Here is a 26,600-nt window from a genome sequence, read left to right as displayed (position 1 = left end):
TAATCTCAAAATTCACGTCTGTACCATCGCATTCGTGAGGGAGAACCAAAGTGGACAGTGAGATGTCTCTCGAGACAATCAGATCCACTTGTGGCTGGCCAAACACCCTCCATATCTGCTCCACCACCTCGAGGGGTGGAGCCTCCATTCCCAGGGCCTCAGCCCCTGTCTCGACAGGATGTCTGCTCCTATATTCTGGGCCCCAGGGATGTAAGCCGCTCTGAGTGACAGTAGACCACAGGAGGATTTGGTGCGCCAGTTTGCAGAGTAGATGCGAGCCCAAACCACCCTGGTGATTTATATAGGCGACTACCGATGTGTTGTCTGTGCGGACAAGCACATGATGGCCCCTGAGATCTGCATGGAAATTCTTTAGAGCAAGAAATACAGCCAACATCACCAGACGGTTGATGTGCCATGAGAGATGGTGGTCCCTCCACAGACCCCGATTCCAGCGTCCTTCTAGGATCGCTCCCCAGCCCGTGAGAGAGGCATCTGTTGTAAGCATCTTGCGAAGACAAGAAGGACAGGAACCGAGGTTTCTTCCACATAACCAGGGCACGTAAACATCGCCGCGTAACCCTGATCATGCGAAAGGGGTTGCCCCTCGGCCAACTGATGCGACTGAGCCAGAATCAACCAATTGTCGATGTAGTTCATGATGCGAATACCCTGCAGGCGCAGAGGTGCCAGAGCTGCATCTACGCATTTCGTGAAAGTACGGGGTGATAGTGCTAGGTCGAACGGAAGAACTCGATATTGGTAAGCTTTGCCCCCGAAAGTGAACCTCAGGAACTTCCTGTGATATGGAAAGATGGATATATGGAAGTAGGAGTCCTTGAGATCTATAGTGACAAACCAGTCCTTGGATCTGATCTGTGGCACGATTTGTCTCAGTGTTAACATTTTGAACTTTAGTTGTATGACTGACTCGTTTAGCACTCGAAGATCCAAAATGGAAAGCAACCCCCCATCCTTCTTTGGAACTATGAAATACCGGCTGTAGAACCCGGTTTCCCTGTTGGAGGGAGGTACATATTCTATGGCCTCTTTTTTTAGCGGTGAACCGGCATGGAACGACCGAACTGACTGCTCTGGAGCCCTCCTCGGAGGGGGTGGGCATCTCAAGGCCACTACGTTTCTGGGTGGTCCTTGAGATATGTGCTCGCCGGAGACCGCTACGACCTGAAGCACACGAGGTGGCAGGGTTGGCAGAACGGTCCCCTGAGGGCACTGAAGGGAGACGGGCACCATATAATGAGGTGTTGACTGCTCCGCTTAAGGGGGGGCTGCCCTTATTGGCCTGAGCCCTCGGGCGTCAGGACCTATTCCCCGCAGCCTTCTTAGAGATAATGACGGTCCGCAGATCCGTCTTACCCTACGAAGACTGCGGGTGAGAGTGCCCTCCCTGTCCCCATTCTTTCTGTGGGGGAGCACGGGAGGCAACGCTCTGCTTCTGGGTGGAAAGAGATGGCTTTTGAAGTTTGGGGCAGCTCCCGCTCAGCAGACCCTGAGACATGAGAGCGACGGGGGAGGGGCTTCTGGAAAGCGGCCGTCTGCTTGGCTGCCTCCTGGAACCTCTCGACGACTGAATTTACAGCGTCACCGAAGAGGCCAGAAGGTGACAGGAGCGCATCCATAAGAAAATTCTTTTCCTTTTCTTTTATATTACTCAGATTGCACCACAGATGCCTCTCAGTGGCCACCAGCGCTGCCATAGAGCGGCCGATGGATTTAGCCGTCTCCTTGGTGGCCCTGAGAGATAAATCTGTGGCTCGACATAGTTTGCAAACTATGTCAGGGCCAATTCCCCCGCCTTCATCCATGTCTCCTAAAAATTCAGCTTGGTAGGCCTGCAGCAGCGACATTGTGTGAAGGCATGCTGCAGCCTGAGCAGCGGCTGAAAAAGCTTTACCCACTAGTGATGATGTGGTTCTGACTGGCTAAGTGGGTAATGCCGGGGCCTTTAGCGAAGATGCCGCTTCGGGGGAGAGATAGCTCGTAAGCGTCTCTTCCACTTTTGGCATCTCCCCATAACCGTGCTCTTTATAGTTAGATAAAGAGGAATAATTGGATGTTTGTGCACTATACACTCTATATGAAACCGGTTTCTCCCACGATCTCGACACCTCGGTGGAAAAACGGTAGGCCCCGGCATTGAGGTTGTGACCGTGATGGTCGAAAGCGTTTGTCCAGTTTACTTTTGAAACGAACGTCCTGTTTATCTGCTGGCCAGTCAATAAATACTCAGTCTTTCAACCGCTCTTGTCACAACCTCAACCAGCTCTTCAAATGCATGAGACTGAGGTGGTGAATCCTCAGAATCTCTTGCATCGACACTGACAACGTCCAGTTCCTCAGAACTAGATAGTTGCAGTGTCTGTGCCTCAATCAGGGCGGAAGGAACCGCAGCGTGTGCTTCCAAACCCTGAGAGAAGGCACTGGATCTAGTAAATAGACTTTCTGTACCTCCAAATACTTTTAAGTTAGCCCACGTGTCGCCACCATACACATCAGCATAAATGCTCCTGATAAATTATTTGTAAGCATTAACACACAAACCACTGTTATAACATAAAAGCAAGCAGGCTACTGCGTGCATGGTTTGGCATGACTGAATGCGCACAAAGTGCGCTCCCCTAATAATTCCTAAAAAGCTGACATCAGTTCATCGCGATCTCACACATCTCTGTTATTATCAATGGAGCTGACTGCACAATGAATCTTTCATAATATCCACAGGTTGTTTGTTATAATTAGAGGATTTGCCAGCATTCAGAATTCAGCACTAAACAAAAAGTCCGTTTTGAGCGGTGAGGGGAGTCTATCGTAAATGCTTCTGATTGGCCATTGCGTTCAAGAAATCAACACATATGTCTGTGATTGGGTACATCACTCAGCGCTGCAAACATGTTATAAATAGAAACTCTGGCCTGTAAATAGTTTCTATTTTGTTTTAGTTGTTCTTGTTGCTTTTCTGCAACAGATGAATAAAAATGTATTAGTTTTTATATGTTTTATTCATAGATATTTCTAGTTTTTCACACTTTCAGAGTGAGTGCATTACCGCCCACGCTCGCACTCGGTCATCAAATCTAGTCCCGCGCCGCACTCTATTGCGTAGGAGTGCACGTCTCTAGATCAAGGGCCCGGCCCGAGGATAGTGGCGGGAAATATCGTTCGGGCTCGGGCAGAGAATCTAAGCTCTAAGCGGGACCAGAGCCCTGGGGAACTCGAGCCTGAGCGTCCTCGCTAAAGAACGCCAGGCGGGATCGGAGTGTCTGAATTGGAAGCACATCACAGTGCTCACAGCCAGCACCCTCGAGCGCTGACTGCATGCTCCTCACCCAAACAAAATCTCGGATAGAAAGACAAAACAACACCAAATAGACAAGGACAGTTTCATAATGAGCGCTACTGAAGACACAGAAACTAGTGCATCTATGTTTTGGGCAGGCTTTATAGGTTCCTGGTTCATGACGTCACCCGCCTCTGACGTTCCGTCACACCATTGGACTGATTTTACATGTGCTTCAAGACGTCATCACGCGAAGCGTTTCCTTAGCGTCAATCGACGCAGCGCGAGTTCCCTTGAAAGGGAACATACTAGTTCATCATACTAGTTCTGACACTAGTGTAAAAGTGTTGCCCATGCAACGTAGAATCAAGCATTCCAAAGCAGCAAGAGTGCTGTGAATGAATGAATTAATTAATTAATGAAGCATTTGTTTTCTACTGTTCAAAATGTTTGGGTCAGTAATTATTATTATTATCATTTGAAAGTAATACTTTTATTTTAAACTTTGTACACTTTTGGACAGTACTGTATATTATATTATATTTTATATTAATTATATATTTTTGTTATTACATTTAATGCACTATACAAGTTTACATTTAATGCATAAATATGAAGTGTAATATTTGGTAACACTTTATTTTAAGGGGACGTAGTTACACGTTACTACATGTACTACTTACTATAGTAATAACAGTAAATTATGCAGAATTACAAGTAACTAAACCTAAACCAAACCCTAACCATAACTCTATAGTAAGTACATGTAGTTAATTAAAGGTTCTCTAAGCGATCCTGGGTGACGTCACTTCTTGTTGACGTTCGAACTATTGTCAAACAAAACGGAGGCTAGCTAGACCCTCCCTCCTCCTCATCCGCACACTAACCCCCCAAACCACACCCCCAAACCCTTCTTGTCGGTCATTGGCTGGAACAGTTTGTTATGTTTTGGGGAGCGGGTCGCTGCAGTTTGTTTTTGGTGCTGTTTGTGAAGCATGGGCTGTCTACAGAGATCGCGTTTCTTTACAGTGTGTTCAGGGGACAGGCAGCCAGCGGATAGTGAGGAGATGTTTGCTGTATGTGACAAAAAATGTTTTGGCCTAAAAAACACATGACATCGCTTAGAGCACCTTTAATATAACTCAGTACTTATTTTAATAAGTACAATGTAACCATGTCATCTTAAAAGAACTAAAGAGAAATAAAAAAACATTTATATGAACAACTGAATTGTTTCAAGTGGAATGAAACTCTTGGCTTTATGTAACCCACAAAGGAGATGGTGCAAGTCTGCTCCAGTTTACCTCTATTTGGTTGGTTAATAAAGCTCCATGCTGATTTAACAGCTCCTCTCTTTATTACTACTGCTAGGTTTTCCTGCCTTAAAACATGGGCATACATTTTCTTATTACAACAATAACAAAAGGATGATATGCAGGTAAAAGTGTTATCTGCAAAAGCTATGTTTGAACATGTGCCATAATTCAATACAAAAGTGTCTCTTTAAACTTGTAGGATTAGCCGAGACCCCTGTCATAGGTCCAGACACACCCTCCTGTGTTTACTCTGCCGACTGAGCAGATGAGAGCGCTAATCCCGATTTAGCTTGTGTGGGTGTGTGTTTACAAGTGAGGAACTCTTTGAACTCGCTGACCTCGTTCAGTGAGAGCTCACCTCGAGTCCGCTCGTCGATGATGTCTTTGACCTTGGGTTTCTCTGTGGCTGTGCTCTTGCGGGGCTTTTTTGCTGGTGGGGGCGTATAGGCCGCCGCCTCCGGCTCCACCCACATCTCTGGGTACACTTCCTTGTAGGGGTTACGCTCCTCTGAAAAAGGCACAATGGTACGTATAGATATTCGTTAATGGATTATGTGGTGTGTCTATGTAAATGTTCAGAGGTCAGGATTGTTTAGATTTCACCAGTATTTTCTTACAAGCTTAATTCCTGGAGGACTGGCATGTGTACAGGCTTAAGGGATAAACAAGTGCATTTAAAAGCCAAAATTCTCAAAAATCACTGAACCGAGGAACTGAGACCATCTGAAATCTCACCAGATTGCATATTTCTGGTTAAAAACAATGTTAAATAAAACAAACAAAAAACGTTGAAGAAAAGATGAACTCACTGAAACTATTACAGCATGGAGAAACTTGCAAAATTTCAAATAAAAAAAGAAAAAGTGATTAACAAACCGTGATACTTAAAAGAATCTGCATGTCTTTTCCATTCAATGACAATTCATAGTGACCATAACTGTCAGCAACATTAAAAACACAACACCAAAAAAGGATCATAAACCTTTTCGTTCACTAAATTCCAAGCCTTCTGAAGCCATATTGAGCTTTGTGGGAGGAACGTGCAGAAATTTATTTCATTAATCACTAATAACCTTCACCTCAAGTGAGCAGTCGCCCCGATTATTGAGTGATTGAGTTGGGAACAAATCAGTTCAGTTTGTGAATCCCATCAACTGGTTCAATGAGAAGAACAGGCTCAAATTAACGATTAATTCACTGATCCAGGTCTCATGTTCAACTCAACTGTATCAGTGATTCGTTCACAGTGGTTCTCGAGTTAACAGTTCACTGGAGGGGAAGTTATAACGGCTTAAATTGTATTCTGATTCTGACAAAAAGCTATATTTGGAATTCAGAAGATGGGACCACTTTCATGGTGCTTTTTGTTTGTATGTGTGTGTGTGGGGGGGGGGTTCTCATTTTTGGAGCTTAAAGGGGGGGTGAAATGCTATTTCATGCATAGTGAGTTTTTTACACTGTTAAAGAGTTGGATTCCCATGCTAAACATGGACAAAGTTTCAAAAATTAAGTTGTACGTTTGATTGAGTATTTCTGTTCTCAAAATACTCCTTCCTGGTTGTCACAAGTTTCGGAAAGTTTTTTTCGAGTATGGGCGCGTATGACGTCACATGCGCCGGAATTTCCTTATACGGTCCTAAGGGCACTTCTCTCGGAAGGGCACGCGCACAGCTGTAGAGCGATAGCCGTAACCTATGCCCATCAAAACGCTGTGCATCGGCTAAGCTGCAATATGTCATCACCAAAGAAGTGTGTTTTCGGTTGCCAAGGCAAGACAACACTGCACAGATTCCCAAAGAATCAAGCGTTAAGGGACCAGTGGATGGAGTTTGTTTTTCCAGAACATCAACACAGTTGTGCAAGTGTTCTTGTTTGTTCCATGCATTTCGAGGATGATTTTTTTATAAACAAGGCCCAGTTCGAAGCCGGATTTGCTAATCGTTTAGTTCTCAAGGATGGAGCAGTCCCAACACTAAAGGTTAACGGTCTTGCGTTGGAACCGCAGGCGGTGAGTAGAACTGCTTCAAATATCTGTGTGTGTCTATCGGTGTGTAACTTAAGCACAGCAAGTAGGCTAAACAACATGATCACTTATAGTTAATGTATCTGAGCATGTGATGTATGGTGTGTGATTGTTTAAATACATTTGTTTAGGTGGCTACTGTAGGTGTCTGTTTGTTTATTGTAAAACCAAATCATGTCTTCATAAACCACGAGTAGACACACACAAATGTTCTAAAACTTTGCGCGCTCGTGATTATTTAGCTCCGCCCACACGGCACGCCTCCACCCGCTCGGCTTTTTCCGGAAAGACTCGGTACAGCCTATCTTTCTTTTATAAATATAATAAAACTAAAGACTTTTTGGAGATATGATGGATGCAATATTACTCTATAGGTACTCAAGATTAACATGAGATTGACTGAAACTGAGTGTTTCACCCCCCCTTTAACAAATTTTGTCACTAAGATTTGTCATTGTAATAGAGATGCATGGAAATTCTATAAGTTTGTCTACCACTGAAAAAGAAACAAAACTCTCTTTTTGTGTCCCACTGAACAAATAGCAGCACATGAGGGTGAGTAAATGACAGAATCTTCATTTCTGGGCAAACCATCCTTTTGAAAAAGTTTGACATTTTCCTTTGCAAATCAAGCCGATATATGTATATCAAACAGAAACCGCAGCAGTCTTACCTTCAGGCGGCTCTAAACCTTTAGGTCCTTTGGGTTGAAATCCCGTCATGGCCCATTCAATCATCTGTTTGTTTTGCATGTCTACTGACTTAGAAGTGTCAGTATCGTCACTCTCCGGGCATGTGAGGAAGGTTTTGCCTGCTCTAGTGCTGGCTGCCTGCAAGGTAGGGCATTCAAACGTTTTCTTTAGATAGATTTATGCTAATCTGAGATATTAATAGGGAATACAATATACAAGAGAACAATAAACTAGAGACAAAGAGCTTTGTTTAATAGTTAAACATGTACCACAAATGAATTCCTACCTGTAGCACCTCAAAGATGGCTTTCTTATACATTGGTTGTTTATTGTAGGTTGGCTGGTGAAAGGCGTTGGTGAAGGAACTCAAAGGCAACAGTTTCTCAACACAGACCTACCAGAAAATATTGAAACAAAACAATACAACCTCTCTCAACAGCAATGGTAGCATAATGTTGAGTACCAGAGAAAGAAAATGTATTCGCATGAACTTGAACTTGCATTGTTTCCTGAACTTTAAACTCATTCCCTTAAGTATGAACTTGTTTTACACCTTCTGCCACAAAAGTAAATACAAACTTACCACAGAAAACTTGCCGTCCCCAAACCACATGACCCATCTGGTGCCTTCAGCCGCCCGGCTACGTCCAGTCATCAACCAGGATACAATCCGTCCAGGCCACCAGGAGAATCCTCGTAACTTTCCCCACACAAGCTCACCAATGCCGAAACCTCGGCCATCCTGCAACATACAACCACAAAAGGGATCAATTTGTTATTTCAATCACTTCACATAAATACAATAAAATGTGTACTGTTCATAACCTAACCTTTTGCATTATCTTCAATTTCTGGGCAAACCATCCCCAGAAATGATTTCCTTTCCGTTTCTCTTTAATTAATGTCTTTTTATTTATTTTGTACTGTCTTGAATTTCAGTCTGTATAATAACTCTTTGGTGATTGCTATAAATGGGCAACCTTGAATCATGACACTTTAACCACAGTTGTTGTGCTAAAATGCTGGTGTAACCATCCTCACAAGGTGCTTTTGAACTTTTAAGTCTAAAGGTCACATTTACCGTTGTTCTGCAAATGTTTGTGGGTGGTAAGGGTGAAAGATATCCCCATGCAGATTTTGCAAAGGTTTCACATTGTGCTTCATCTATACACTATTGACAATAGACAAAGGACCCTTTTTGCCCACAAGATTTTGTAGAAACTTCTCTAATATTACCACACTTTAAAGGGATACTCCACCCAAAACTGAAAACTCTGTCATCATTTACTCACCCTCAAGTTGTTGCAAACCTGTATGAGTTTCTTTCTTCTGCTGAACACAAAGGAAGATAGTTTGAAGAACGATTGGGACCAAACAGTTGTTTGACACCATTGACTTCCATAGTAGGAAAAAAAAATACTTTGGAAGTCAATGGTGCCAAAGTTCCAATCGTTCTTCAAAATATCTTCCTTTGTGTTCATCAGAAGAAAGAAACTCAGACAGGTTTGCAACAACTTGAGGGTGAGTAAATGATGACAGAATTTTCATTTTTGGGTGGAGTATCCCTTTAAGGCAAAGAGCTGTACTACTCTAGTTTCAAATTACTCCCAATCTACATATGAAACAAACCCTTTAGCAAAAGACAGACCCAATTGTTTAAACCTGGCTTTCAAATCTGGTTAGCCAGATAAGTTCCAGGATAACTTGGCCTAATCCTGGGATTTCTCAGAGAATAAATTGCCTATCAACAAGCAGGTGTCACTGTCAAAATTACATTTCTGCTTTGATAATGACACTAAATACACTTGAAGCTTTCTTTGAACAATAGTAAATCTCACGTTTATCCTGGAACTTATCCGGCTAACCAAATAAGCCACAATTGGAGAACGAACTACACAAAGCATAGAATATCTACAGCATACTTTTTCAAAATGATTAACCCTAAGCCACAATGATGATGATGAGGAAGCTACTCGTACCTCGTACTCGGACTCTGTGTCAGCGGACTTGGATAAAGTCTTGTCTCCATCCCCTATAGAAACGGGCTCTGGGGTGGTGGCAACAGTTGGAGAGGCTGGATCCGTAGGCTGCTGCTGCTGCTGGAATGGTGGAGGTTGCTTCTGAGGAGAAGGCTGGGGTTTGATGTTGGTCTGAGGTTGAGCTTGAGGCTGTAGCGGTTGCTGCTGCATTGGCGGCATTGGTGGAGGAAAAAGCAGTGGGCCGGTGATTATGGAGCTGTCTTTTTGGGGCTCCGACTCTACCTCGCCATGGTCCTCCATTGAGTTGATCACAGACACCAGTTTCGCTTTCTTCTCTGCCTGCAACGTAGGGAACAGCGGGACAGGAAGAGGAGGAGGTAAAGCACACAGAACAGCAGTGGCTTTCCTGAGAATAGCACAGTTCAGCGCTTGAGTAATGATGACTGCTCAGTTTGTTTATAGTTCTTTAATCCCACGTGCCAACACAAATATCCCCATCCTCTTGATAAAGCACAAGTTCCGCCCCTTTGAGTGTGATAAGTGGCAGAAACCTGTGAAAACAGTCCCCTTTTCATTGCAGTGAATGCTGTTTGCGATCACTTCGTAACAATGAGTGCTCCCCCCGTGGCTGTGATTGATGCGCGCTGGAGAGTTCAGCGAGTTTGTCCAACCTGACTATAAGCTATTAGGTCAAAAACAGAGGACACGAGCCAAGCCATGACTTAAGCAGCTCACAGCTTAAATCCCCAACAGCTGCACCTCTCTCTTCCTCTCGTTCTCTCTCACTCGCACGTGAATCTCTTTCACAGCTGTACTTTCTCTGCTGCTGGGGTCCGACTCCATCTCCAATTACACTCACACACACGTGAACCTGGCAGAGTCGCCCATGTGTGTGTCTGTGTGCAGAGAAAACGGTTGGATCCGTCCCCAGAAAGCTCTCCCTATGTCTCTCTTTACCTCACTCCCTCCATTATGGTGGCTATACATTCATATAAGCCCGCAAAAGGGGGAGAGAGGCTCTGGAGCCAAGAGCTCATGAGTGTGTATGAATAGACAGTATGATGGTGTGGAGTAGAAACATGTGGCCACAAATCAAGAAGCCCCACAGTTTATAAATATCTGTATGGCTTCACTGGCTGCTTCGATGAGCTGGGCCATATGTGCCAGGCTGTTTGTCTTTGACAGCGGTTGATGGTGGAAAGAGTATTTAAATGTATGCAAGCCGTTTTGTGCTGCAAATGAGCATGTATTTATCTCTGCAGGACTGGGCGGTACAATGGCACTGTATATACCAGTGGTTCTCAACCGAGCCTAAGTAAACTTCCAAGAGAGCTGCAAGATTAAAATAGTCATTTTTAAAATGTGTATAGCGCTTTTCATAATACAAACAAGTTGTTTCAAAGCAAACAAGCAAAGCATGTTTCGCAACTTAGCAAATGTTTCTAAAGTTGAAGAATACTGTTCTATAAACTCTGGAAATGTGCATTTTAAAGGACAAATCACAACATCCATTTAGACACAGATTGTATTTGAGCCGCAATATTTATAGTTTCTGGTCCAATGAATACAAGCTGTTTTGTCAGTATTTAAAAAAAGAAAATTGCTGTCCACTGCACCCAGTCTTCAATGTCCTTAAAACAACAATTGAGAATGTGGTATAGAGGAAATATAAAGCTGTGACAACAGCATAACAATGAGAAAGCTAATTCCATGTTTCCTGATGTCCTCTAGAGGAAGCCTGTACAAGGAAAACTACAGAGGACGTAACACAGAGCCTTGGGGGACCCCATACTGTATTGAACGATACTTGTTAGATTTGACAGTTTCTCATTTATACAAACAATGTGGTAGCAGTCAGAGTGGTAGCAATATGGAAAATGGATTATATAAAAGATGTAAAGAATTTCTGTTATAACAAATGGATCCAAAAAAATTGTACACTTGTAAACAATGTTTTTGTTTTGTTTAAAGGAACAGTGTTTTGAAGTTTAAATCGTTGATCACTATTAATAGTTTTTTATAAAATAAAAATATATGAAAATAAGCACCTTTTCATTGCAACAGATTTACAAGAAGATATATAACAGGCTGTGCAGAGGCGCCTACTAATATTGACTTTGACAATGGGGGATCTCAGAGGCACAAAAGTTGACACCCACTGTTACATACCACGCAATGATAAAAGTGTTTAAATGCTGCTACACCGTTTATACCATATTAGATATATTTAAGGGGCTATCAGAGGGCAAGACTGTTACACTATTTTCATTCACTTGTTTTTTTTAATGAATGCAGTACTTTTAATTTCAAAAGTATTTAAATAACTAGAGTATTCAATACACTATTGGAATGGTTATTCAATATATATAATCATTTTTGCATTGAATTTCCATCAAACACTACTATATTGTGATGTCTACTGTTACCGTTATATACAATTACCTATAATATGTATATAAGATTTTCTGTCATACACCAGTGGCCTGATTTAGCATTGATGTAATCTTAGTCCAATCATTTGAAGCAAAGCATATAAATGGGATTAAATCAGAATAAAATTTAAATCTGAATCTCTTATCTAAGTAAAAAAAAAAAATCTTGACTGATTTTATCTCACATGCTTGCGGCTCTGTTCACTCTAAATGTACACAATTTACATTCCACACAACGAGCTGAACTCACCCTATGTGAATGGAGAATGATAAAAACACCTGCTTTTTATATAAAACAGACACATAACTTCTTACTATCTACGCCTTACGTTGTCAAAGCTATTATAGATACCCCAAGACTCTCAAAAATAATGACAGAGGCGGCCAATACTGCAGGCAACTATTGTGTATCAAATTGTACAGTGAGTGGGAGAGAAGAATGTCAACACTGGGGGATGGAAAGGGTTATTTATATATATTTTTTTAAATGAAAATATCAATAGAAAACTGACTCCCCAAAAACTGGGGGAGGAGAGAAAAGCACTGCGGCTATAAGTGGAGATTTGCTTCTGGACGTGTTTTTTTTCCCCCAGCTGTAAATGCCCCTCTTCAGGGGCCTCACTGTAGCGAGTCTGGCTCTTGAAATTGAGGAAGGGGGAGATGAGAAGGAAGGAAAGGGGGAGGGTTCCAGGAGTACAGTACTTTACAGTCTTTGTCGGCCACAAACACACAGCCCAGCTCAGGAATAACAACATAAGCAGTATGTCATTCGCAAGTGAGAGCAAGGTTGTTGTGCACAAGTATAGAATAAAGTATTATACGATACTGCGAAGAAAAAACAAAACAAACAGCAACTATTAAAAGAAGTTGTACTACCGTATTGGAATCACTTTAGCTTTGCTGTTTACTGAATAAATACATTTATTAAAAATTAAGATTATTAACAATTCTAAAAATAGAAAGTGTCCTATTTGACGTACTAGTTTGCTGTATGGCTATCCAATAGATAGAGGAACAAATAGGAAATAGTAGATTAAAAGCAAGTTTAAAAACAGATATTGAGATGCATATAGAGAAATTGTTTTTGAAACTAGTACTAGTCTTACATTTTGTTAACCATCTCTCACATATCCTCTAGCCACTGAAGTAATGAGATTTAAAACTCTGACTTTTAATTTTCTACATCAGCACCAAGAAACTTACTATTAAGCCATTATGGGACTAAAAAATGTGAATGTACTGTAATGCTATCTTTAAAACTTTAACTTAAGCAAAAGAACACAACAGAGAAGAATACAGAAACTTAGAGTACTAAGTGATAAACAAACCTTTTCAGTATTATAGTATAGCACGGTCTTTAGGAGCACTACCTATATCTGAAAGGAAACACCCATAGCCTTAAGCTTCTCTCCACATTACAATGATCAACCAAGCCTCTTTTCTAACCAAGCTCCTCTGGCAAATTCCGTTTTTCCATCCTTATTGTAATTATTTATATACCATGACATTTCAAGTAAAGCCAATTCCACGATCAACTAATGCAGATGCCTGTATTTAAGACCTTTGTGCATGTTTGGCCCTTTGAGATGTGTTGCTGTTCATATGACATAGCCATGAAAAGACAGCATTACTTGAACAATATTCTTTTATGACACACAGGGCTCACTATAAGGACTGCCTGAGGCCAGTGTGAGAGAGTTTCGGCTCAGCTGCATTGTCACTATGGCCCTGGTTACACCTGGTATTAAGATGCGTTTTGGTCGATCGGATCACAAGTGGACGACGCTAAATACAGGTGTAAATGTGGTCTAAAATGTTTTGAGCTTGTACACTTTTGACTACTTCCCGAGGTAGTCGAAAACCCATTTGACCTGATTGCTTTCGTAGTGTAAACGCTCACGTGGTCGAATGTGTTCGATCAGCTGCAAAAGACCATCTACTCTCCACCTACTGTGGAGTGTTCTAAAGTGTAAAAATGATGGGAAGCGCGCTAGCCAGACAGGATTTAAACTTTGTCGGTTGAAGCCCCAAGTTTGGTTTGAAGACGAAAAATGTACCAAGCACAACGTTCTCTCACCATTCCTGATTTCTAACATGCACTCACTGAGTTCAGCGTGGTCTTATCAGAGCGTAAATGAAAGTCTTCGGACGCGTTCATATCTAAATTGCGCAAGCTTATTTTGTCCATTAGATTGAAAGATCTGAAAAAAACATATATTTACTCGCCCATAGACCCTCCCCTCGAAGAAATCAGGACAGAACTGGTTGAAAGTGGACAAAAGTGATGATGTAAACAGGTATGAGTCTCCCTCGTCTACCTGTGATCCGATCGACCAAAACGCATCTTAATACCAGGTACCGGGTGTAAACAGAGCCTATGTCACACGTTTGTTGATCTTATACATGAAACGTGTGTAGGTCTTACAAATTTAAAAGTTTGGTTTTCTGTGGCAAAATGAATATTGTCGTTGCAAATTTTGCAGATATAAATATGTCAACAGGCTAATCTTATCAAGCTGGCTAACAAAGATGAGGGTTTTTTTTAGCAAGAATGAATGTGGTAAATCCAACATTGCAAGAATGATAGTCTTGGAAGCATTAGTTTGGGTTGAAAATTATAAACAAGCCTGTATTGTCATACCACATGCAGTGTAAAAAGTTATAAAATGTTATAATAATTATATTATATATAAAACAACTATAAAAAATATATTATAAAAGTGTAAAAAGCCAAGCTTTTCGAACATTACTGGTGGGGAATCAATCTGAGGAACATAACATTTTTGGAAACTGTTTTCGAACTAATAAATGATGTTTCTCTTAAACTTTGAACAATATGAGGAATTAATTCACTTCAAATGCTGGCGGCACAGCAGTGCACACTGAAATTCCAACAGGCAGGGGATGAATGGCTATTGCCACTGTGTGACAATCGCATTTATTTTGATGTGACTTTGTGAGCTATTGAACAAAGGCTGTTCACTTTTTAGCCTCCCAAGTCCAGAGAATAGAGGATGCATTTAGGTTGCGATTGTGCTGGGTCCATTAAAGAATCCGGTAATTAGCAGTGCAGCAGAGGTCAGGCATGCTAAAAGAGTTTTAATGCAAGTGCCTTATTGTTAAAATCTTTATAAAGGCTTCTCATTATTTGTTCACTTCCAAGTTGCTCAAAATGATTTTAGTCTGAAATCTGTAATTTCCTTAAGATTGCAAAGTAATCGTCAAAAGCTGAAGTGTAAAAGTCTGCCTGTTTCAGTCTGTGCAGCCTTGACTCAGAGTACGAGCGAGAGCTGGCAGCACACTTATCACACGCGGTTCGTGGGTTCACTCGGTTCATTCATATTTGCATATCCTTAAAAAGACACACACCGCATTTCCGTTTCAACACAAGCCACAACTGCTGCCAGTTTTACGTGTTTACGGTGCCGACCCAAACCTGACAGATGGAAAAAAGCATTTGATCTTTGTGTTCAAGCTCAAAAGCAAAACTTCCCTAGGCTTTTATATAACTCTTAAAGCATTAGTTTGAGCTAAAACATGCTACGGCTCTCTTCAACCCGACTATAAATAACCACAAAAAAAACACTGTCAGATCACAGCACTATTAAAAACCAAGTATACGTGCACAAAGCCAAAGATATGCCCTATGCACAACATCCTGCAAGAGGCAGTAAAACAGGAAATACATTCAGCTATCTACAATCCCACTGTAATAACATACAGGCTACAAAAAGAACCTTTTTTAAGCAAACTATTTTTTCTTGTACTTGCAATGTTTTTAGCCCGGTCCGACACTCTGGGTTTAAAGAGATGGGTTTCCTTTAAGCTACCCGAGGCAGATGGTCCGTAACAAGTCTCCTGGAAATACCTGAAGTCAGCATATTCCTCCTCCAGCAAGTCTACTCAGACATGCACACTGTCCCCTGCGCTATCAACAACAAACAAGCCAGCCGACCTACCCATACACGCCTGCACTCGGCACTTTAAATCCAACGTGTGAGTCGCTTTTTTTCTTGCCCCACTCTTGGCTCAGTGGAGACCGCTTCAAAAAAAACAAAAAAAAAAGAAGAAAAAAAACCCAGAAAGCATGAACATTTCTTTGTCTGGGAATTCAGGGTCAGGTGGTTCCCAACAGGAATTCTGGTTGGCTAGAGAGGACTTGCAGAATGTTGGCGGCTGTCCAGGAGGCTGTCTTGCAAGCAGCGCTGGAAATTCGCTGTAAACCTCATCTTCACCCTTATATCCATAGTACGGAGTTCATTTCCACTGCAGAGAGAGTAGTGAGGGGAGAGGGGGAGGAGTGAAGGGAACTGGATGGGGGTGGGAAAGAGGAATCTACTGTAGCGTTGGGTACTTATTAAAAAAAAGAGAGAGAGACATGATCCCCCTGACTCAAAGAAAGTGAAAGCTGGGTTTTACCCCCCCTCTTCTACGCTAACAAAGCTCTGCTGACTGTATGCGGCTCAGGCCTCGTAGGCAGAGGAAGGAAACATGTCAAGGCCCCTTTCAAAAGGGTTTCCTGCTGCATTGTTGTGTCCGATGAAGAGCGCTTCGAGACAACATGACTGCATAGACCTTTGTAGAGCAAACATAGCTATGACATGTTACGATCTGCGCTCATCCACAATGTGCCTATTCAGAGAAAAAGAAAATTCCCAGGCTCCTGACGGAGGATTCCAGCTCTCTCCGTGAAGAATGCGAAACGCCCATCTCTCTGGAATTTTACAACGTCCACTCACGAGACAACTGTGTGTCCGGCTAATTTGGTCGTATTTCTGGGATCTCTGACACTTTTATGGCTTATCCTCAAACACAGTGTGGAGAGGGGCAGAGAAAAGAAGATGGGGGCGGGGGGAGCTCGATGTCGATTGGTTGGCCTCCTTTGGTTACCGAGGAAAAAGAGCGTTATGTAACAGAGCAGTTCTCACAATATAGCACAGTGCCATTAGGAAAACTGTCAACAACCTGCACCTGCAATGGTACTTGAGCTTCGCGATAGCAGTGGGTAATAACTGAAGGCTAAATGACTGATCTTTATCAGTGTTTCCCAACCTTTTTTGTATCCCCACACCCCTCAGTAAAGGCTTGTTCATAGTAAGAACACTAACTATAACAATAACTATAACCATAAAAAAAAGTCCACAGGAAAGACACAGGGGAACCATATCATTGGACGTTTCAAGACATTTTTTAAAGTTGATGAACCCTAAAAACCTTTGACAGCCAATCAGAATCCACCTGGCTTTAAAAAGCTTGAGCATTTAAAGCAGGAGATGTTTATAATAAACTGAACGCTATCATCTGTTGGTGTAGATGCTAATATAATATCATATTTCTAGTTATCGTTCATGGTGTGAATGGACCTTAAGGCTCCAAAACCAAAGACTTCGGAAAACCTGTTTTGGTCCCACTAGTGGAGCAAAAAATCAATCATTTCACCTTTAAGTCAAGACACATCAAAACAATTTCAGCCCTGCACTTGGTTGTAACGTCGTGTATACAGATTCACCATGGCACGAGACAACTGATCTAAAAAAAAAAATGAAATGATCATATAACCTTTGATTTTCTTACTGAAAAGGCACTTTACATATGGAAGGGGGAATCTTCTCAACCACCACCAATGTGCAGCATCCACCTGGATGATGCGACGGCAGCCATACTGCGCCAGAACGCCCACCACCCACCATCTTATTGGTGGAGAGGAGACGGAGTAATGAAGCCAATCAGTATATATTGGGGTTTGTTTTGGAGGCCATGATGATGGACAGAGGCCAATGGGCAAATTTGGTCAGGATGCCAGGGTTACAACACTACTCTTTTTTTAATGGGATTTTTAATGACCACAGAGAGCCAGGACCTCGGTTTAACGTCTCATCCGAAGGACGGTGCTCTTTGACAGTATAGTGGGCTGTTAGGACCCACAAAGACCACAGGTTAAGCACCCACTGCTGGCCTCACTAACAGCTCTTCAAGGAGTAACCTAGTTTTCCCAGGAGGTCTCCCATCCAGGTATTATCCAACCCTGCTTAGCTTTAGTGGGGAACCAGTCTTGAGCTTCAGGGTTATGTGGCTGCCGGCACAACAGTCAGTAAAGTAGATCAAAAAGTATTACAATACAACAGTACAGTATCCTAACCAGGGTCGTTCTTAGGGACTTTGCAACCGTTGCAACCGCACCATGGCCCAGCCCTTTAAGGGGGCCCCACATCCTCTACTCACACTAGGCCCCGCACCATACTAGGTATGGCCCCGGTCCTAATCTAGAACAACAAGTGTCCAGTCTTCTTTTTTTCTTTTTCTACACAAAAACGCTCAGTCAATCAGAACTAGATATACACCAATATAGTTATGTTGATAAATATTTTCATCTTATGGTCGAAATTACAATTCTATACTATTTTCTATAAAGAAATTCGAAATACAAAAAAAAAAAAAAAAACACTTTTATATAATTATTATGTTTTAGGTTACATTAATGAGAAGCTAAACTGAAAAATACAGGACATATGCATGCACAATTAAATATTGGATATTTAATACAGATACATTTTTTAAAATGTCTTTTATCAGCCAATAATCAAACTGAAAGTAAACAAAAAACACTTATCTGTAAATCAGACTGTTTCTAACTCACTCATTAGGGCTGCCATTACTTATAGGCAGCCTCTGATTGTTCACTGCATTCATAACAGACAAGTGTGTGGTTGCTCACAAAGAGGAAACCAGTGGATTTTCACTGTGAGAAGCAGCCAGATGTCTAATGAAATAAATGGTACCATCATGCGATATCAATGAAATGACTCATCAAATACACTTGGCTTTCGCTAAGTTTATTCGGCACGCTGTCGCCCGGGCAAACGGTCCTGCTATAATAGAAATGCTGAAAGGCTCCCTATCGCTCTTCCTCTGGGACAGTGGCGAGCAATGGTACTCACCTCGAACTTCCACTTTGCCAGCAACTCCTCCCTGGTCCTCTTGCTAATGTAATAAGGGTCACCGGCCTGGAAGGTTACTCTGGGCATGGGTCTTTGACGGAGGCTGACTTCCCAGCCCACACCCCCACGGAGCCTCCCGCGAGCTCCCTGTTTAAAGGGACAAAAGCAACAAAAAAAAAGGAAAAGAAAAAATTAACGACTTTGTCTCTCTCTCTTTTAGTGTCCTTATCTATCTGTGCGATCCTTAATAAAGGTAGGAAGAAGGCGGTTAGTCTGCGAATGATTTTGGAGCGTTTCGCGAATGGGCTGGTGGGGGACTGGCAAACTTGGGAACTCGTCGTTGCAGAGAGGGTTCGAGCGGCCCGACAGATAGATTCCCCCTCTAACCTCCAATCTGGACACAACCAGTGGAGAACAGGGACCCTCGTTTCAAGCAGAGGACCAAGTGTATTTGATAGTTCGCCATTAGTGTACCATTTCTTTCATAATCAAATGGCTGAAAAAAACAGGATCCATGGTGATGTCACCTTTCTAAGATTTGTCTTCTGAGATCTTCAGCGATTAACGGAAAAGGTCGAATTTTCAGACAGAAACACGCAAACGTACACACATATATCACAGACAGGCACACAACAGGAAGACAGTTTTACCTCATTCTTTGCAGAGTCCCCACCCTCGTCTTCCTTGTGCTCCACGTCTAGAGGGAAACAGCCACAAGAACAAGCGATTACCTGAAATGTTTCTGACAGTCCGGATTTGTCGCAATGGAAATCAGTCTTCATCAATCTGCAGTATGAGACCTCAATGATATTTTTGCATCAACGGAAAGTTTCACAAGGATTTTATGTAGAAGAGCAAGCATGAAATTGCCAAAATAAACTATTCTCATTTGTGTGCAAAGTTATTAACTTGAAAAGGGGTTCAAATAAATAGCTGAAAAGCAAAAAAGAAGCAGAAAGAAGGACCATTTTAGCTTGAGGGCTTTGTGTAACTGAATAAAAGTCCTATGAGAACTTTAGAAACTGAGTATTAATGTCAGTCAATCACTATCAAAAAGACCTATTGGGTTACTAAATGTGTACTGTGAAAAATGCCACAGGGCGATATGTAATTACACATAGTATGATGGTTTCTTTTTGTGAGGCACCAGAATATTACCATTTGAAAAATACCACTGAGATCTATAATGCATATGTGACTGACTGCATATGTAATGTGAGCTGTACAATCTCTCTTATGATTGGCTGAATTGTAAGCATTAAATCTGATTGACTGATTAAAGAGGAAATGGTTTAAAATGCATTAGTGATTTAAAATCTGTCAGAAACATCTATGGTAACAAAAGTGTGAAGAATCAATATGTAAATATAGAAACAATGTTGTGAACACACTATTTGTGTATTATGAATTTTTACTTTGCATGTCAGATTTTTGAATGAAACTTTAGGTTATAACTCTGTGGATCATATTATTTGAATGATTGTGAAGCTATTCTGGTTCCAATCTCAACACAACAGCTTTACTTTTCTGTAGCTATAATTTTAAAATCTCCTCCTCACCCAAAGTCATTTCAAAATGTTCCACTAAAAATGTAAAAGAAAGAAAGAAATCCACCAAGTGTCAGTTCAGAGTAAATATTGTATAAAATAAGTGCTCATTCATATGGAATTATATCGGCCACACTGCTCTAGACATTAGTATCGAAATGAGCCATTGAAAATACCATATCACTCGATCACTGCTTTTTACATCAATAAACTCTTTCATTATTTTCAGTATTTCCAAAAAGTTTAAATAGCTTTATTTTTGTAATGGTCAGCACTTTCATAGACTCCTAACAACAAAAGAAATTGTAATTATACTCTTACACACAAACTAAATTATTGCAAACTATCAAGGTCAATCAAAACTTGCAGGATATGACGTGACGTCAACATTGAAACTAGCCAACAACGACTTTGACTCATTATCATAGCGGTTTTGACATCTCTGAAATTCACTCTGTTTTTGCTGCGGGGGAGCCCCCATCCAACCAACACCATAAACCATATTTATATTTTTAGACTTTGTACTCACAGTAGGCTATATAGAAGTTTTCAGTTTTTACATTATCAGTGATGGTGTTTTAATTAGCATGTCATGCTTTAGCTGTCTGTCTGAAATATTGCATCATACACAGATTATATAGCCCTACACATTTAGATACACAACTTTCGACACTGTGTTGTGTATTCCTATAGTTCAAACAGTAGAAAAACAGTGCCAAGGACATGAGTTTGATTCTGAAACAATTGGTGAAATGTATACCTTGAATGCAATGCAAGTGGCTTTGAATCTAAATCAAAACTGCATTAAACCACATAAATGTAAGCTAAAAAAACAAAACATTTTGTATTGTGTCTCATTGTGTCTTTGATGGCAGAGGCAGAAATATTGTGTTTTTCAGATGGTATGTCAAGGTAAAAATAGCCCAATTCATTTCATCGTGCTCCATTTAGCTGCTTTTGAATTGAAGAATTTTTTTAACTGTTTTTGAACACCACCAAGAAACATAAAAAATCTGCAGATTCAATCAGGGCCTAATGTAAGGCCGTCTAATTCGATCCAATAGCGGAATTCAAATTAGCGGTGAAGGTCTCACGCGTGTTCCGTCTCTTCCCATGGCAAAGGGATTTTTAATTAAATGCAATACATTTTACATGTATTAACTCGTTTCATCTGACTCCATAAAATGAAAAGGTTTTTCAATGATATCTGTGCATCATTAAATATACGTTAATGTTTGACTATTCCTTTTAACTCCCATGAAAATAATGTCAAAGTCTGTTAGAATAATCAAATATAACAATTTATTATGTCAGGTAAAAGTATTATGCCAATTTCATAATCAGTTCAAATATCATCAATACAAAACATCAAATGCTCTAGGATAAGAGAAATAGATGCAAACCCAACATTTAAGAACTACATGAGCTAACCTCACGGGCTATCTGAAATACAGAAAGAGCCATGATTCCTTGCTGCATTCCATTAAATAGCCAGAACTTCTTTACAATGGTAATTTGCATTCAGAGGTTACACCTCTTGGGAAGAGGAGGAAGACCATTGCCTATCTTCCTTTGTGCCAGTTTCTCTAAACTTCTAAAAAACCTTATTACCTTTTGTTTTACTCTTTTGAAATGAGACATCTGAACCACTCACTCTGGGACATTTAAAATGATACTAAACACAATAATCATTCACATTAAACCATATATATATTCTTATGTGAGTTTTAGCTGTTACTGGGTGAGAGAATGAAATGTAAATCAGGCGAGACTGTGTGAGGGGGAGGTCGAATGCTAATTTTCAGCAAGTTCCTTTGTTTCAATAGACCATGTGGTCAGGACAGTTTCTTCAACCAGTTTTACAGTCTTACAGTAATAATGATTAATATTATAACAAACAAACTAGTCTGTCTGAACAGTAAAGCATTACCTTTGCAGTCAATAAAAAATTATTAGTAACAGCCTACTATTTTTGGAATAACTTCCCCAGCACTATCATACTTTCTTCTTACGCTGTTCATCTTCTGCAAATTCCACAGCGCCACAACGAATCCTCCCAAAATTCTCCTTTTTTGCCCTAGCATTGATTTATACTCTTGACGTATCCACATACAAAAGGATGTAGTTCATGCCTAAACAGCTTTGTCTTGGCAGGGTTCAGCAGGTTAGGTCGAGGTTAGCCAGAGGCTACGATTACCAGTGACCTGAAACACTAGCAGGGCTATCATGATGATTCATGATTCAGGAGTACTGAAACTCTCTTCTAACTAGGGTTTGGGAAAGACAATATTACTGAGAGTCCAACAAAGCTTTCTAAAAGCACACCCACAATTCCAATACATCATCAATAAAACATGGCTCCTAAAAAGCCTTTGGAAGATTTATTCCATTCAAGTCAAAAACCAGCTACAAAACAGATTCACTGATTTACTGTAGTGTTGTATAGAGAATCTGACAGAAAAATATATTTCAGAAAACCTTTCCTTTTTGCTTGAAGCTCAACATGATAATCAGGTCAAAAGTGAGAAAAAGATGAGCTGTCAACTCTGCAAGTTAAATAATAAATATGAGCAATTAAGGACAGATTTGCTAAATGCTAATTCCTAGACTTTGTCACCGTAATCACAGTGATGTGTATCATGAAAAATGTTTCAAAATGTTGTGTGTAAACATACTGTTTCAAAAATGACAACTTCCTTCTTAGTGTATATTTTAACATTGCGAATCTGACAAGCATTCCTATAGTTCAAACAGTAGAACACTTCGCAAGCAACGCAAAAATCATGGGTTTGATTCTGAGGGAATGCATGAATTAGTGAGAGTGGCTTTAAATCTAAATCACTTCTAAATTAAATTGTATGTGTATTTCAGCAACAAAAAAAGTAAATAAAATAAAATAATCTCTCTGAAATTGTACGTATAGTATATATAGCCATGCACATATAGATAGACATCTTTAACCGCTGAGTTGTGTTTTACACTGTTTATTTTTAAGGTGGCAGAAGTATTTCCAGAAAGTATGTCACACAGACTCACACTTATTACTTTTTTGCAATAAAGGCTTGTTCACACCAAGCCGAATGTTCATTGCAAACAATTTGGTGCAATAAACATTTGAATTTGAATCTACATCCGTTAATTCAGGTGAACATAAACATGTTGTCAATGCGAACATTATTATTATTTTAAATAAAATAACTTACATACTTGACTTAATAAACTGCACTATGAAAGCACTTTTCTGATATATGCCTAAAGCACCAAGGCATTAAAGAGCCTTAAACGATGAGTGCATCAAAGTGTCCTAAATACCTCATTTTTGATAATCATTAAAGGAATACACTCACCGGCCACTTTATTAGGTACCCCATGCTAGTAACGGGTTGGACCCCCTTTTGCCTTCAGAACTGCCTCAATTCTTCGTGGCATAGATTCAACAAGGTGCTGGAAGCATTCCTCAGGGAGTTTGGTCCATATTGACATGATGGCATCACACAGTTGCCGCAGATTTGTCGGCTGCACATCCATGATGCGAATCTCCCGTTCCACCACATCCCAAAGATGCTCTATTGGGTTGAGATCTGGTGACTGTGGAGGCCATTTTAGTACAGTGAACTCATTGTCATGTTCAAGAAACCAATTTGAAATGATTAGAGCTTTGTGACATGGTGGAAGTAGCCATCAGAGGATGGGTACATGGTGGCCATAAAGGGATGGACATGGTCAGAAACAATGCTCAGGTAGGCCGTGGCATTTAAACGATGCCCAATTGGCACTAAGGGGCCTAAAGTGTGCCAGGAAAACACCCCCCACACCATTACACCACCACCACCAGCCTGCACAGTGGTAACAAGGCATGATGGTTCCATGTTCTCATTCTGTTTACGCCAAATTCTGACTCTAACATCTGAATGTCTCAACAGAAATCGAGACTCATCAGACCAGGCAACATTTTTCCAGTCTTCAACTGTTCAATTTTGGTGAGCTCTTGCAAATTGTAGCCTCTTTTTCCTATTTGTAGTGGAGATGAGTGGTACCCGGTGGAGTCTTCTGCTGTTGTAGCCCATCCGCCTCAAGGTTGTGCGTGTTGTGGCTTCACAAATGCTTTGCTGCATACCTCGGTTGTAACGACTGGTTATTTCAGTCACTGTTGCCCTTCTATCAGCTCGAACCAGTCTGGCCATTCTCCTCTGACCTCTGGCATCAACAAGGCATTTCCGCCCACAGAACTGCCGCTCACTGGATGTTTTTTCTTTTTCGGACCATTCTCTGTAAACCCTAGAGATGGTTGTGCGTGAAAATCCCAGTAGATTAGCAGTTTCTGAAATACTTAGACCAGCCCTTCTGGCACCAACAATCATGCCACGTTCAAAGTCACTCAAATCACCTTTCTTCCCCATACTGATGCTCGGTTTGAACTGCAGGAGATTGTCTTGACCATGTCTACATGCCTAAATGCACTGAGTTGCCGCCATGTGATTGGCTGCTTAGAAATTAAGTGTTAACGAGCAGTTGGACAGGTGTACCTAATAAAGTTGCCGGTGAGTGTAGTTTATTCAAAAATTCTGTAATCATTTACTCACCCTCAAATTGTTTCAAACCTGTATGAATTTATTTCTTCTGCTGAACACAAAAGAAGATATTTTGAAGAATGTCGGTAACCAAACTGTTGATGTACCCCATTGACTTCCATAGTATTCCAGGGTCCATCAACTGTCTGGTTACCGACATTCTTCAAAATATCTTCTTTTGTGTTCAGCAGGTTTGAAACAACTTGAGGGTGAATAAATGATGACAGAATTTTGATTTTCTAAGTGAACTATTCCTTCAAGTATGGCCAATGAACAGAGCAACTTCCTATAAATAGATATGTGGGATTTAGACCAGGCTTACGGGCAATCTGTAAAGGCATATTCATGATGCCTCTATACTGACATGAAGCCAAAAGAAGTAGACAGCACCCATTTGAATAACCCACTAGCCTAAAGAGGATCTGTTTGAAGTCTATCAAAGCTCCATCACCCAGCCACATCACAACACTTGAGCGTCAAGAGGCCATGGGCAAAACCCGAGAGCTTGTTTTCTTCACAAGAGCCATCAAAAGCCTGCCAGTGAAGTACCACACACACCCAGCCAAAACAAAAGGCCTCGACCCTCGAGTCCTCTTCACATTTACATTATGTGCAAATCCTCTCTCGCTGCATCTTTCTTTCTCTTCCTCTTTTCTCCGTCGCTCGACGGGAATAAGCAACCCGTCGGTGCGGTGAGGAAGGGGTTCATTCCGCCGAGACTGCCAAGGTCAATAGGTTTGTGAGCGTGGTTGGCACGCTGTGCCCATTGAGCCTCCAGCATGCCAGTTTGTGCACATGCCAGCCTCCGTGTTCAGAGCATCCAGCTCCATGTCACTGGACTGAAGTCCATCCTGCGTCCTCTAGGTAAAAGGTATAAAAAGCGACACAGACTTGCCAATTCTCTGTCAAAGCAAGATGGTTCTTTTTGACTCTAAGGAGTTCATGAATCAATAAAATCTTTGGTGGGATTGAATTAATGAATGACAAAGGTGTGTAGGTGTGATTATCTTTTAGCGGTTGTACTGTATAGTATTGATTAGCAATAGCATCAGTGTTGAGTTAATGAAGTCTGGCAAATCGAGGTCATGATTTTTTTTTTTTTTTTTTGCAGGTATGATTTATGTAGCATAATTTCACTAAGCTAAAGTCAGACCATTCAAAAACAACTGCTCATGATAAATGTGTGTAGCATTTTTGTTTGGACCATGATTAAAATGCAGTGGTTGCCACCAAATTCAAATGGCTACAGATATTTTTGTTTAAGCCTGTAATAGAGCAAATAAACAACAAATAAATGTGCTTAAAAAAACAAAAACAAAAAATCAGCAATCGGAATATGCTGTGAAAAATCATGATTGGTGTATCACTATTCTTTATGCCTGTAAAACTGAACAAGTGCGTCCCAACAATCAATATTGTAGGACAGGAACACTAGATGGTTCCTTACAAGTTTAGTACTCTTTAAATTGTTAAAGGCATAATTCACTCAAAAAAGAAAAATAATTTACTCTACCAATTATCACCAATCTTATATTTACTGCAAATAAATCTCATTTGTGGTCATTGCTATAGCCAGTTATTCTGCATTCCAATAACATTAAGGCATCCAAAAGGGCTGGGTATCAATGCCAATTTCTCAATTTGTTTCAATTCTGATTCACTGGCTCCTGACTGATTCACTTCAGGTCCATTTGGGTATATTACAGTTGAAATGTCTATTTTAGTTCCTCGTCAAAGAAACTCTCATTTTCGCATTGACAACTCTTATTACTGACTCTGTCTCTTAATCTGAAGATTCAAAAGT

General features: G+C 40.8%; 1 protein-coding gene across 5 annotated transcripts in view; it reads right to left on the bottom strand.

Annotated features, from left to right (window-relative positions):
• The window catches only part of dnmt3ab (DNA (cytosine-5-)-methyltransferase 3 alpha b), a 54,802-nt gene that overhangs the window by 13,545 nt on the left and 14,657 nt on the right, over positions 1 to 26,600 (bottom strand). For 2 of the 5 annotated variants that reach the window (XM_056245600.1, XM_056245601.1), the window contains exons 5-11: positions 19,329 to 19,375; positions 18,679 to 18,825; positions 9,309 to 9,647; positions 7,913 to 8,071; positions 7,616 to 7,723; positions 7,311 to 7,467; positions 4,973 to 5,122 (exon numbers count right to left, since the gene is read on the bottom strand). In XM_056245600.1, the coding sequence (XP_056101575.1) occupies positions 4,973 to 5,122; positions 7,311 to 7,467; positions 7,616 to 7,723; positions 7,913 to 8,071; positions 9,309 to 9,647; positions 18,679 to 18,825; positions 19,329 to 19,375 (1,107 nt within the window). Of the gene's footprint in view, positions 1 to 4,972; positions 5,123 to 7,310; positions 7,468 to 7,615; positions 7,724 to 7,912; positions 8,072 to 9,308; positions 9,648 to 15,608; positions 15,628 to 15,699; positions 16,539 to 18,678; positions 18,826 to 19,328; positions 19,376 to 26,600 lie in introns of those variants that run through there. The other 3 variants (XM_056245602.1, XM_056245603.1, XM_056245604.1) reach the window with 3 other exon arrangements.

This window comes from Rhinichthys klamathensis, unplaced genomic scaffold (genome assembly GCF_029890125.1).
Source record: "Rhinichthys klamathensis goyatoka isolate OS25496 unplaced genomic scaffold, OSU_Roscu_1.1 h1tg000032l_1, whole genome shotgun sequence".
Classification (NCBI taxonomy): Eukaryota; Metazoa; Chordata; class Actinopteri; order Cypriniformes; family Leuciscidae; genus Rhinichthys; species Rhinichthys klamathensis.
This window is presented reverse-complemented; position numbering and strand designations above follow the sequence as displayed.